This window comes from Hakea prostrata, chromosome 1 (genome assembly GCF_041222555.1).
Source record: "Hakea prostrata isolate BN-2017 chromosome 1, UWA_Hpros_2, whole genome shotgun sequence".
Lineage (NCBI taxonomy): Eukaryota > Viridiplantae > Streptophyta > Magnoliopsida > Proteales > Proteaceae > Hakea > Hakea prostrata.
In genome coordinates, this window is record NC_142600.1 from 67,652,978 (window position 1) to 67,667,041 (window position 14,064).

General features: G+C 37.7%; 1 protein-coding gene across 1 annotated transcript; it reads left to right on the plus strand.

The window, feature by feature from the left end:
- Positions 1-10,693: 10,693 nt before the first annotated feature.
- Positions 10,694-13,861, plus strand: LOC149029527 (trans-ocimene synthase, chloroplastic-like). Its single transcript, XM_089150986.1, has 7 exons — positions 10,694-10,864; positions 10,951-11,215; positions 11,354-11,738; positions 11,972-12,190; positions 12,289-12,427; positions 13,054-13,317; positions 13,435-13,861. Exons 1-7 carry the CDS (start codon positions 10,745-10,747, stop codon positions 13,720-13,722), a joined length of 1,680 nt encoding a protein of 559 aa, XP_089007112.1. The 5' UTR covers positions 10,694-10,744; the 3' UTR covers positions 13,723-13,861.
- Positions 13,862-14,064: the final 203 nt, after the last annotated feature.

Genomic DNA, 14,064 nt, shown 5'->3' on the forward strand with positions numbered 1-14,064 from the left:
ACCTGTTGTGATGGAGGTAGAATATGGGTCTTATGGGATTCTGACAAAGTTGATGTTCGTTGTTTGCTTAAGACTTCTCAGCTCATTCACTTGAGGGCCCGTTGTAAGCTTACTGGTGATTTCTTTCTCATTTCTTTCATTTATGGAGCTAATTCTGCGAAAGATAGGGAACCCCTTTGGAATGATATCCGTCACATTAGTGACAACTCTCGTTCTCCATGGGTCCTTCTTGGTGACTTCAACGCTATTAAAGATCATGGTGATAGGGATGGTGGATCCGGTGTTAGCAGTAGGGATTGGCATCCTCTCCGTAGTTGCATGAATGATGCTTCTCTCCTTGAGTTGCATAGGATCGGTCACCACTTTACTTGGAGTAACCAAAGTCTTGGTGAAAATCGAATCTCGTCAAAAATTGATCATGTCTTGGTGAATCCGGCTTGGCTTACCAAGTACCCTACTTCCTTTGCCAACTTTGTTAATCGTGGGATCTCAGACCACTCTCCTATGCTGCTAGTTTTGGGTACCACTCAGACAAAAAGAAGGGGTAAACAATTTTATTTTTATTCGCATTGGATTAATCATAAAGATTTTTTCCCATTACTCTATGATGTTTGGCAGATTCCAATGTCTGGGTCTCCTCTCTTTGCTTTGATGGCCAAGCTGCGCCTTCTTAAGGATAAGCTTAAAGATTGGAGTAAGTCTACTTTTCATGATTTGGATGGCCAAATCAGTGAGGCCGATTCCTCTCTCCAGCATACCCAGTCCTTAATCCTTCATCTTGGGGCCTCTGATGACCTCCTTGCACATGAAAAGGTTGAGGTTCTTAGATTTAATAATCTCCTAAATGCTCGTGAGAGTTCTCTACGTCAAAAGGCTAGAATTAAATGGATGAAGGAAGGTGATGGCAACACTTCTTTTTTCCATCGCTCTATGCAATCTCGCAGATCTCGCAATTGGGTTTCTGCCATCCATGATGAGAATGATGTCCTTATTACTGATGATGATGGTATTAGGGCTGAGGCAGTTAATTTCTTTGAGAAGATTTTTTGTGGGTCTCCTCAATCAATTTGTCCTCCCTTTGAGCTTCCCATCGACAGGTCCCTCGATTGGGATGATAGATCTCTTCTTATCAAGCCTTTTTCTATTGAGGAAATTAAGGATGTGGTTTTCTCGGTTGATGATGATAGTTCTCCTGGAACGGATGGCTTCGGAGCCTTTTTCTTTAAAAAGACTTGGGAGATCACAGGCGCTGATGTATGTGCAGGTATCTTAGATTTTTTCACCAATCTTCGGATGCCCGATACCCTGAGGCTCTCCCGCCTTACTTTGATCCCAAAGGGCCAAGTGCAGAATTCTTTTGGTGACTATAGACCTATTGCTGTCAGCAGTTGCATTTATAGATTCATCGCTAAGCTCATTGCCAATAGACTCAAGGTGGTAGTTGATAAGCTCGTTGGCTTGAACCAAACCGCCTTTATTGAAGGAAGGCAAATCTCTGATAACATTCTCCTTAGCCAAGAGATTCTTCATGGTTATCAGTCCAACACTGGGAAGCCTCATTTTGCTGCCATGATTAACCTTCGCAAGGCTTATGACTCCGTTCAATGGAGTTTTCTCTTCACCTTGCTAAGTAAGTTGAACTTTCCTCCCCTCTTTATTCAGTGGGTTGTTCATTGTGTCACGAATCCTAGTTTTGTGATCTTCCTCAATGGTACTCAATCGTCAAGATTTTATGCGAACAGAGGTCTTTGACAGGGATGCCCTATGTCCCCTGTTCTTTTTAATATTGTTCTTCAAGTCTTTGCAGACTCGCTGACAATGGCCGCAAGGAATGGGTTCTTTGACTATCACCCCAATTGTAGAAAACCCAACATCTCTTCTATTTGCTTTGCAGATGATATCCTTGTGGTGGGTGAAGCTATTGTGAAGAATGTTGATACCCTTAGATGCCTATTTTTTGAATTCTCTACTCTCTCTGGGCTATCTATTAATCAAGAGAAGTCAAATATTTTCTTTGGCAATTGTGGGGCTGAAGTGATCAGTTACTTTGACAACCAACTTGGCTTTTCTCATGGGTCTTTTCCTATTCGTTATTTGGGTATTCCCCTTTCATGTAAAAGGCTCAGAGTGGAGGATTTTAATGGTCTCCTCAACAAGATTGATCAACGGTTGAACTCTTGGAAAAGTAAAACCCTTTCCTTTGCTGGCAGACTTACTCTTATTCAGTCTGTCCTCATGAGCACAGTTTCTTATTGGATCAATGTGCTTCCCTTTCCTCGGCAAGTCATTAACATATTGAGAGTAACATGGCCAGGTTCTTATGGAGAGGAGGAAATGATAAAGGTGCTTACAGGGTTGCTTGGCAAATGATTTGTAGACCTAAATCTGAAGGAGGTCTCGGTCTTAGGAGTTTGCTGGATTGGAATAGAGCGGCTCTTGCTCGTCATGTTTGGACTATCGCAGCTAAAGTTCCATCTTGTTGGGCTTCTTACATTCAACATAGGTGGCTCACTAATGATTCTATTTGGTCTTTGCCTATTCCTAACCGCTGCTTTATAACTTTTAAAGAAATTCTTCGCAGCAGGGTTATTGCCGGTCGGTGCGTTCGATACCTACTTAAGGATGGTCACTCTACTCGGTTATGGCATGATCCTTGGTTAGATGGCGGCCCCTTAAAGTCTCATGACATTGTTCTTGTGGAGGCCCTAGGTAGAAGGCATGGTGATCTTGTTTCCAGGCTCCGTGTTGAGGGTGCTCATTGGTTTTTAGGCTGGCCGGATCCTATTCTTCAAAGCCTGTGGTCTGAAATATCTCATGTCCGTTTGCATGACTCTCTCACCGAGGACACAGCCTGTTGGGTCACTAATACTAATGGTGTTTTTTCCCTTTCTTCTGCTTACCTTGCTCGTCCTCCTCCTCTCCTTGAGGTTACATGGCATTCTGTGATTTGGTTCACTCATGCGCACCCTCGGTTTAGCTTTATTAGTTGGTTGGCTGCACTTGAACGCCTTCCTACCAAGCTTCGTATCATCTCATGGAATCACCAGGTTGATACTCGATGTCTTCTATGTGGCTTGGAAGATGAATCTCTGTCCCATCTCTTCTTTAACTGCAATTTTTCTAGCTTGGTTTGGTCTACCATTTTGAGGTTGAATGGCTACAACTATTGCCCCAAAAGTTCTTGGCAAGAGGAACTTCAATGGGTGGTCGATCACTTCGTGGTAAGAGCCTTGCTGCCCAAGTCAAAAAATTCAGTTTTTGCTTTGCTCGATTTACGAATATATGGGCTGAAAGGAATTCTCGCATGTTTGGGAGGCCCACTTGTAGTCCATCTTTCCTAGTGCGCAAGATCTTGATAGACACCCGGAGAAGGTTTTGTGAACTTGATGCTCATGTCCCGGATTCGCCCCAAATGCGTTCTTTGTTTAGTAATTGGGGGATCCAAGTCCACTTTAATGTCAAAATGCCGAAAGCTTTGAGATGGGAACCTCCTGATGTGGGGTGGATCTCCATTAATTGTGATGGTTCCATTCGTAATGGACTTGGTGGTATGGGTGTTTTGGGACGTAACTATAAAGGGAAAGTCATCTTTGCTTCGGCTGGTGCCTTCCCAGAAAATCGCATCCTCTTGATGGAGTTATCGGCTATTCGACTGGGCTTGCAGCATGCTATCCACATGGGTATTCGGTGTGTTCAAATCAGATCTGATTCCAGAGAAGCCATCTTGATGATTCGTAGAACTCATCGTTCCCCTTGGTTCGTTGCAGAACTCATTCATGAGATCACTTCCTTACAGCGATAGTTCACGGAGTGTGTGTTCATGCATCATGTCCGGGAGTTAAACTATGGTGCAGATTTTTTGGCTAGCCTCCTTCTTGAGGCATCGTTGATCCATTTTGATCCAGGGGGAATACCTTCTGCCCTCACGGATATTGTCCGTGATGATGTAGAGGGAAAGATTTATTATCGAATGTAATTTTTATACATTATTTTTCTAATATTATCAGCTACCTATTCCAAAAAAAAAAAAAAAAAGATTTTAAAAGCTCTATGGTCATATTTTGAGTCCAAGGTTCGCTTTTAGGGTTTTTTTTTTTACCTTTTCTCGACGAAAAACTAATAATAAACATCCTTTTGGATTAAGATGTAAAAGCTGTTGGTGATCAATGATAAATAGGTTTTATTCTGAAAATTTGGTTCCACATTTTTTCTGCAAAAAAATTTCAATTATCTGAGTTGCCATCTAACATTGAGCACTTTGTTTTTATTTTATTTTTGGTAAATAAAAGCTTGTAGTATTGAAAAATAAGAACTGTGTGCAGCACCTAGAGACTCAAGGCTCAATAATTAAAGATCGAAAACGGGCTAGTATGAACTCCTTTCCCTTGTTTGAAGTCGGTGGTTTTGAGTTGCTGCCGAAAACTCCTCTGTTTCAGCACTTTATGAAACAGATATGTATTTATACTGTGTGCCATTAACATTCTCAGTCAGGTTTCCTATTGAAATTTAAAGACCCAAATCATGTAAAGTGGGTGAAGGATCTGAAGTGATATATGTACTTGGTTTGATGGATTATTTTAAGATTTTTTGGCTGTTGCATCTCCAGTATGGAATTCTAGAGGGAAAAACTTTTTCTGCTCCGGTTGCAATGAAAAACTTCCCCTGTTTCAACAAAAGCTTCATCATCATCTCTCTTATCCGATCTTCCTATGCTCAAACCTTGGACTTCCTTTAATTCATATTTCCCACCCTGTAGCCTTTGAATTGTTGAAACCCTGAGAAGAGAATTGTAAAAGCTTCATTTCTTTTCTAAATGCATTTTCAAATTAGTCGCCACAATCGTCTCATTTAGTCGTCTACCATGTCTATCCTAACCCAATTCTCCTCTGAACTTATGTTCAACCGCTGAAAACATTATCTTAGTTTTGAAAAGTTGAAATCATCTTACAAGTTGTTTATCATCGTCCCTAGTATGTTGGTCTTCTTTAGAATTGTTGGAACCTTGTACTACCTTTTTGCTTTTAGGATCGACTAAAGATAGCATCTGATTCCACCCTGCTTTCTATATGGTGAGATCGTTTGAATCCCTCCCCACCAGTCTATTTCCCCTGTTCCACCTACCCACCTATCAATCATCCCAACGAATCTAATGTTCATCTCCATTGATTCTGAATCAGCACTGCGCTTGTTCTCTCTCATCGATGAATGATAGAATATTAATAAACTATTCAACATAAGATAGGTTTCCTTATTGACCTGATATGGGTAATATATGGTTACTAAAACTCTTATATGTACTGGTTAATATAGGCTAATAGGGATTGTTAGTTCTTGATAGATAATCTAAAGAGTTTGTTTATATAAAGGATATTAGCTAGATCCCTCTTGTAAACACTAATGCATCACATTATTCTTTACACATAAAGTGTTAGTTTATAGAGGTTATTCCATCAAGCCAGTGAATAGGAAGGAGTCTAGAGGAAAAGATCTAGTATCAAGTTGATCATAGAATCAACTTTAGGTTCGTTCTTCATTGAAGACTAAAGAAAACATTTCAATGGATCCTAAATAATGTATGTTTTATCATCTTATATTATTATTATCTTAAGGTGTTTTTTATCAATCTATGTGATCCTAGCTAGATTTTATCTTATCTGTGATATCAAAGCAATATAAATTGATTAAAGACCCATAAATATGTAGATTGATGAATTTAGGGTTCCCAAATCAAACCTATAAATTTCGTGAATTTTCTCCCCTAAGATTCTGTCGAATCTGTACGGTTTTTACCCTATAATTTTTTTTCTACAACAAATCTTAAAAATTCTAAACCATCACTGCATAGAGCTCGAAAAAACAAAGAAATCGATATATTGTAAGCCACCATCAAACACTAGACGCACGGCCGGAATCCGGCAGGTCAATTTTAGTTTTTTTATATTAATTTAATTAAAATAAAATATATTGGTGCTACACTTTTTTTCTTGGCAGGAACGAGTTACGATAGAATACATCTTGTTCATCTTGACGAAATGAGAGGAATAGCTATTCCAATGCCCAAATTTTTACGATGCTCAATAGCTTCTCGCTGGCCTATGGATACAAGCTATTCAATGCTCTAAACTCTTATTTTTTTATTCTGGGCCACGAGAACTCTTTGTTGCGGTCTCTATCTTTCTACCTGTAATAGGTATTGGTATTTATCCAGATTTTGTTCTCTCTGTATCAGTTGACAAGGTCGAGGCTATTTTATCTTCTTTTTTTTTTTATAAATTATAGTTTTTTAGATTAAAGATAGTTTTCATCAATAAGACAGAAAACAAAAAGAAAAAAATACTTGCATTTTTAAACGTTGAAGAATAAAAAATAAAAAATAAAAAGTTTTTCTTTTTTGAAGTAAGAAAATGAAGTGAATTGGAATTATAATCGGATACCTTTAACGTTTTTGAGAATTATTTGAATTGCTACTTGATTCAAATAGTTCTCAAAAACGGAGACAAAGTTTCTATATACATTCTTCCTATTTATTGGATTTGTCAGATCCTTTCTTCAATTAGAGGTTAATGCGAATGAACCATAACACCCTATTCTTCTATTCTTAATAGATTGACCCCAAAATAGCATATCCAAATTATAAGAAATCCTAGCGAAGCCACAACTGCGGAATTTGCACCTTGCAAATTTTTATTTCTTCGAGTACGTAAATAAATCACAAATATAGTCCAAGTAATAAATGCCCAAGTTTCTTTGAGTAGGCTCCCCATGCCTCATTAGCCCATACTACTCTCGAAAGAATACCTATGGTTAAAAGAAGAAACCCTAGACTAATGACACGATAACTTCAATAATCCAATTGTTGAATCAATTGATACCTGTGAAAATTTCTAAAGGAAAGAAGAAAAAAAAGTGTTGAAAATGTCATGTCAACATTTGCCACATCAACCTCCATTGGTTTTGATGATAACAAACATGAATTACTAATGGCTATATTGAGTTGTGAAGTTTTAGTTCAAGATGAGAACAAGTGGACCAACTCCAAGTCAAAGCCATACGCTCATGCTCAAGTCAAGCCCAAGCCAAGATCATGCCAAGATGGACATGAAGATGGACAAGAAATCTAAGTCAAAATGACCATGCCAAGATGAACATGAAGATGGTCATGAAGAATGGAGTACAAGAAGACTCAAAAACTTCAATGATCAAGACTTAGATGAAATTAGGACTTAGGACACCTTCATATGCACTTTAATGTAATTATAAGTAATCATGTGCATATCATGTCACTAGACTGACCTAGGACATAGTAGGAAGGTGTATGAGGCTCAAGGTTGAACAGAAAGTCCAAAAACCCAAGCCAAGTCCATGTCCTAAAGTAGGGAAGTAAACAGGGCACCAGATGGTCGACTGTCTGAGCAGATGAACGACCGTCTGGTTTGCTGTGACTGATTCCAAGTCACAATAGCTCAGACGGAATTTTCGTCTGGTCAGACGGAATTCCGTCTAAGACGGATGACCGTCTGGCAGACGGCTGACCGTCTGAGACGGAATTCCGTCTAGGTTTAACTAAGCCATAACGGCTAGTTTTTTAACGGATCATTTCCAAACAAAAGATCGTTTGGGCTGAAAATAGGACAAAAATTATGTCCATTTTCTATCCGTTGGGGATTGGGCTTAGGCACTCAAAGGTGTTCTATATAAGCCCAATTCACCTCATTTGAGGGGGTTGAACCTCACACTTGATCAACTACTCCCCAAGTAATCTCAAGCTCTCAAAATACAAGAAAGCCATTGGGTTTTGCCTCTCACCCTCTCTCCAACCTTGAAGAACATACCAAGGTGTTAAAGTAAGCTTGTGGAAGTCAAGCTTGAGGTGATTGAAGGCTTTGGTGGTGCATGCATTTCATATCTTGAGCATACAACACTTATTGCATCACACACACACAAAAGGTAAAGTGTCACACCTCTTGTTAAGGTAACATCCTTCTCTTGTAATTGTTTTCAATTCTAGTCTAGGTAGATTAGAATTGGTTTTGGGTACTCTTGTCCGTAAACAAAGATTGGTTGGGTGCTCTTGCCCATGAACAAAGATTGAAGAGGGTGCTCTTGCCCTAAGATAAACAAAAATTGTAAAGGGTGCTCTTGCCCCGTAACAAAGATTGTAAAGGGTTTGATCTCTACCCATTATATTGAAAGAGAATCACTAGTGGAATACTCTCTTTAGGCCAAGAGAGGAGTGGACGTAGACTTGCAAAGTCGAACCACTATAAAATACTTGTCTTGTGGTTGATTATATTGTTTAGTTTCATTTGAATTTTCAATTTACCTTGTATTTTCACACAAACTGAAAAATTGGGACAATCCACTAGTTACAACCTAATCACCCCCCTCTAGGTTGCACCAACAAAAAGTGTTTCGTAAAACATTCTTTCTTTCATTCATGCATTGAATCTCACCAAAGGAAAATGATCCAATTAATAAATGATTGTTTTTACCAAAAATCTCTATGTTTTTTCGAAATATAATGACTAGAAGAGCCACAGATAATAATGATCCGCATAAAAGAGTTGCATCGAACTTAGAAAGTTCAATTGACGACCAAGAAATCATCAAGTCATTTTTGAGATGGTCTATTCTGAGAATGATTAGCAGCTAGGAAATCCAACAGTGACAACTTGTACATAGTATTTCTTTTTACAGTTTAGGCTTTTGTGACCTGAACTGAAACATCAGTTTCTTGATCAGGGACTAAAGGAACTGAAGGAGTCTACAATTCAGTTGGCTTCAAGCATGGGAAATATTGGTGCTCCAGTTGACGAGCCGGTATTTGATGTTGAGAAGGAGATCGATGATCTTCTGCCTATTGAGGTCAGAAAAAAGCAGCTTAGCAACGTGCTTCAATCTTTGATGGTGGGAGGAGAAGACGACATTGGGTTTAGGGTTTTTTTTCTGTTTGGGAAGCTGAGGTTCATCGGGGCCAGCTTGCGCGCACATTGATTACATCCTCAGGGGGAAAGACACTGTCTGCAAGGGTCAAACCCACGAGCTCTCTATTGAGTAGCATGGATCTCTACACTCTACCACTGGGTTTAGGTTTTTGTTGAGATGAATGAATAGAAGAGACATTGAGTTCAGGTTTATAATTATTATTATTATTATCTTTTATTTTGAAAAACTAGAGAAACGATGGACCGATTTGGTTTAACCATATCGGTCCATTTTCCCAGACCGTTTCATTGTTACTGAACTTTTGAGAAATAAAAAATTAGAAATTAGTAAGCTGAGATTTCAGCCTCTAACACGTGGTGGCCATCCAAAGTGGCCGCTGGGTTTTGGGCCGCTGAGCTAAGGATTAAAAATCCCACTGATCCATGCGTTGCTCTAGGAGTCACAAGATTATTGGTTTTGGTATCTAATTAGTTTTTATTTTTTATCTTTTCAAGTGGAAGGGTACCTAGCTATTTATAAACCATTATATCCCATCAAAGTATTATTTGGCTAATGTTATTGATCAAGAGTCAAGAGTCAAGAACAAGTTATTTTTAATTCATTCGAGTCGGTATCGTTTTTGCTGACATCAACACTACGTACATAGATGACAATCAAGTAAGTTTCTAATAATTTTTTTATACATCCACATGCTAATTTTAATTTATATTAGATTAATTATTAATTTTTTTATATTATTATAGTTTAGTTACTAACCAAATTTTATTATTTTATGAAGTTACTATTGCCTCTCACTTTTAATGGTATTTAAAAATGGTTAAGATTAGGTGTGCAATATTCATTTTTGACTTCGTTAGAATTAAAAAGTCAAAAGACGATATTATATTCATCTATAAAACCATGTAGAATACTAATTTTGTCCTTCTACTCTACTCATTTTGAATTTCAAGGAGTGTAATCATGAGAATATGACATAAATGATAAATAAGTAGTAACAAACCTTAGATTATCTTGGTGTTGTTAAAAGAAAAAAGTACAATGTCTCAAGTCACCAATTAACTAATGGAGCCTCTTAGCAAAGAAACAATAATAATTTGAGGCAAATTATAAGGTTGAGTAAGTAATATTAGAAAAGTACAGGTGAAAAGAGAAAATCAATAATTCTAGCAAAAGAAAAAATCAGTAATACACATTTAACCTTAATGGCCTCATAACACGGTTAGAAGTTTCGAAAGAATGTAGTTTCATAAAAAATAAATTTTAATAATTTAATGGGTCGTTCCCTCGAATTTGACTTTACTGCTGTGCAATTAATGCGCGTCACTATATTGCCAAGTATGAAAATGCACTTATTTATATCTCAATCTCAACTATTCCCGCATTAATTATGCAGCATCCAAACAAGTTCCTTCTCCCTCTTTTGTGCAATCACCATGTGGACATTGTTTTCTTTAACCAATGTAATGTATTTTATGTATACCTAAAAGATATATCAACGCATTGAATAAACTATCTCCTCTCTTAATGGTTTTAAGCATGTTTTAATGCATGGTTTTGCCCACCAAAAAATATTGAAAAAAAAAGGTCAATTTTCATCCGTACCCTGAGGTTTGGTCCAAGTTTTTTTTTTTAATGCACGTCTTTCTTTTCTCTTTCTCCCGATCATTTCCAAGAACTTGCGTTTTTTTATAACTTCAATGATATAAAAAGACTCGCTTTGCGGTTAGATCCTCATGGACGACAGCTTTTTCATACCTCAGATCTCTTGTTCGTTTTTGGCTATCAACAGTACCATCTCATGGCTGCAAAACAGAGGCAGCAGCAGGAGGAGGAAGACAGTCATGAACGCCGATCGGCCCATTATCATCCTACCATTTGGGATCACCAATTCATTCAGACTCTGAAGAATCCTTGCACGGTTGTGAATCTCATCTCTTTTGAATTCCTACTATATTTTATTCCTTATATCAAACTCTCATCCCTAGCTTGTCTCGATTAACACAGAATGAGCTCTCTTATGCTCGCCTAGAGGAGCTCAAGAAAGAGGTGAAGCTGCTTATACAGTCTACCAATCAAGACCCATTGCTTCAGTTGAAACTCATCGATTTGATTCAACGGCTGGGAGTGGCTTATCACTTCGAGGAGATGATCAAAGAGTCCCTTAGTCTTCATCATCTGGGTTTTTGGGAGGGCATTGATGATGATGATCTTTACACTGCTGCCTTAAAGTTTCGACTTCTTCGACAACATGGTTTTCAGATCAGTTCAGGTGATCTGCACATATAAAGAAATAAAATTGCATCTTCACTACTAGATCACGAACACGAATAATTATTTCTTTATTATTATTAGTATTATTTATTTTTTATAGTGATGATACTAAATGATGATCTGTCTTAATTTATAGATGTGTTTAATGGATTCAAGAACAAGAATGGACACTTCAAGAACTGGTTAAGTGATGAAACTGAGGGACTCTTGTCCTTGTATGAAGCTGCACATCTTGGAGTGAATGGAGAAACTCTGCTAGAGGATGCCATGGAGTTCAGTGTCTCAAGTCTCCAGTCATTGTTGATGGAAAAATCCGGGAGTAATCTCACAGAAAGAGTGAGACAGTCACTAGAAATTCCATTGCAATGGAGAATGGTGAGATTAGAAGCTAGAAACTCCATAAATGCTTATGAGAATGATATCAATACAAAGAAGAGTTTCTCCATATTGCTTGAGCTAGCAAAGCTGGATTTCAACATTGTGCAGTCAGTACACCAAAAGGATTTACAGGAGCTTTCCAGGTGATTTTTAGTTAAAAGTCTCTTATTTTAATACGATATGTTTAAACTAAAAATCGAAATCATCTTGGGACCAGGGACATATCACTGCCATATATTTAAATCAATATAAAAAATTTTTTACCCTCATCGAGCTGCGTGTAAACTACTCAGATCTTATATATATATATATATTCAATGTTATTTGTATACAATAATTTAAATATTTTTATATAATTTTTATTTTTTTATGATAGATGGTGGAGAGAATTGGCATTAGAAAAAGAGCTTTCCTTTGCAAGGGACCGACTGGTGGAAAATTTCATGTGGACAGTTGGGGTAATCTATGAACCGGGATTCTCCAAATGTAGAATAGAGCTCACCAAATTAATCTCAATATTAACAGTAATTGATGACATTTATGATGTATATGGATCACTCGATGAACTTGAACTCTTCACAAGTGCGATTGAAAGGTAAATTTTAGAGACTTAATTGCCGGGTACATTTACATTCTAATTAATAGTTAATTACTTAATTATTTTGGTTTGAAATCAATTTGAAATGTTGCCAGGTGGGATATCAAAAACATAGAAGAACTTCCCAACTACATGAAGTTATGCTACTTAGCACTCCTCAACTTTGGAACTGGAATGGTTTATGATGCACAAAGGGATCTTGGCTTGAATATCTTACCCGACATAAACAAAGAGGTTATTTCCTTTTCCCTTCTATTCATCCTCTTTTAAGGAGGTTAAAAGAAGACCCTAGGGCAATCTGAGCCTAAAAATGGTTCCATGGAAAATTTACTTGGTCCATCAAGGTTCAATCTTGCCAAGGAGAACAATCTTAGGTCCTGAATCCAAGTTAGAATAAGAATAAATTTAACTAAGAGAATTCAGGTTTAGATTGGATTTTGAAAAACATGATCCACTCATCCCTATTGCAGTACTATTACACGTATACACAAAATAATCCCCTTGACTAATGCCCATCCTGTGTCATAGGGGTCTAAGTTTAGTCATCATGACCCAGAATTACCTTGGTCTACCCAGTTCTGAAACATGTTAGGTTGTGTTATCCAACCTTGAGGACGAGATAGGGTGAGATATTCTAGATCCTTGGTTCACTTGGCTGGATTAGGGTTATGTACTTTCTCATTATGAGAAGGGGCTCCCCACAAAGAACACCAATCCTTACAATATAAACAACAAAGAGAGTTTTTATTACTTCTTCACCCAAAAAAAAAGTTTTATTACTTTACAAGAATATTTATTTGATCCCTATTTTTGGCAAAAACAAGGAGAACTTTAATGAAGTTCATGGTCATATTTTGTAGTGGGCAAGACTTTGCCAAGCATATTTGGTGGAAGCAAGATGGTTTTATGAGGGGTACACACCAGGATTGGAAGAATACTTGGCTAATGCATGGATAACAGTGGGTGGTCCTGTAGCTATGGTCCATGCCTATATTTTGCAGCTGCAATGCCGCAGCATCACACCAGCTGATGAGACTCTTGATTGCCTGATTCATGGCTCCAGTGATTTACTTTATAGGGCTTCTATCATAACTCGACTCACCGATGACCTAGGGACTTCCCAGGTATGTTTTTAAATGCTAGCATACCTGACATTTTCCCTTGTTATATAAGAATAGATAGTTCCCTAATCTCCCACATTTTATTAAACTTGTTTTTATATATGTGACTGGCAAATTAAGGCTGAGATGGAAAGGGGTGATGTGCACAAATCAATTCAGTGTTACATGAAGGAGAAAGGTGTTTCAGAGGGAGAAGCAAGACAACACATAGAAGGCATGGTTAGGGATTCATGGAAAAAGCTTAACGAGTGTGCCCAAAGCTGTGCACTTCCTAAATGGGTTGTGGACATGGCCTTGAATATGGCTCGAACTTCCCAGTGCATCTTTCAATATGGCGATGGCATTGGTACTTCAGGGGGAGTTACCAAAAATCGAGTGCTTTCGTTGTTCATTGAGCCTCTTTCTTGATTAATCCCACGACCAAAAGATCCGTGAAATGTTTCAATCATCATATTATATAAGAGTTGATATGTATAATTATGAGCAAATTATGGTATTACCCTTGAGTTGTAAACTATTATGTTTATATTCTTTGGAATTTATTTTATCACATACGTTATGTCTCTTAACTTTCAAATTATATATCAAATGCACTCATACCGTTAGACAAGTAAACATATTCGATTCGATTCAGACATATCACCACTCATATCCAAATCCGATAAGTAAAATGCTATCCAAATCCGATCCAATATACGATAGAAATTTACATAAGGTATCCGAATCGAATCCGAAATATTGTCGGATATC

What these genes read in the sequence shown, in the direction of transcription:
- LOC149029527 (XM_089150986.1), top strand. Translation starts at nt 10,745, where the DNA reads ATGGCTGCAAAACAGAGGCAGCAGCAGGAGGAGGAAGACAGTCATGAA. An exon ending in CTCTGAAGAATCCTTGCACG is followed by an intron (nt 10,865 to 10,950) that starts GTTGTGAATCTC and finishes CGATTAACACAG; the next exon opens with AATGAGCTCTCTTATGCTCG. An exon ending in GATTTACAGGAGCTTTCCAG is followed by an intron (nt 11,739 to 11,971) that starts GTGATTTTTAGT and finishes TTTTTATGATAG; the next exon opens with ATGGTGGAGAGAATTGGCAT.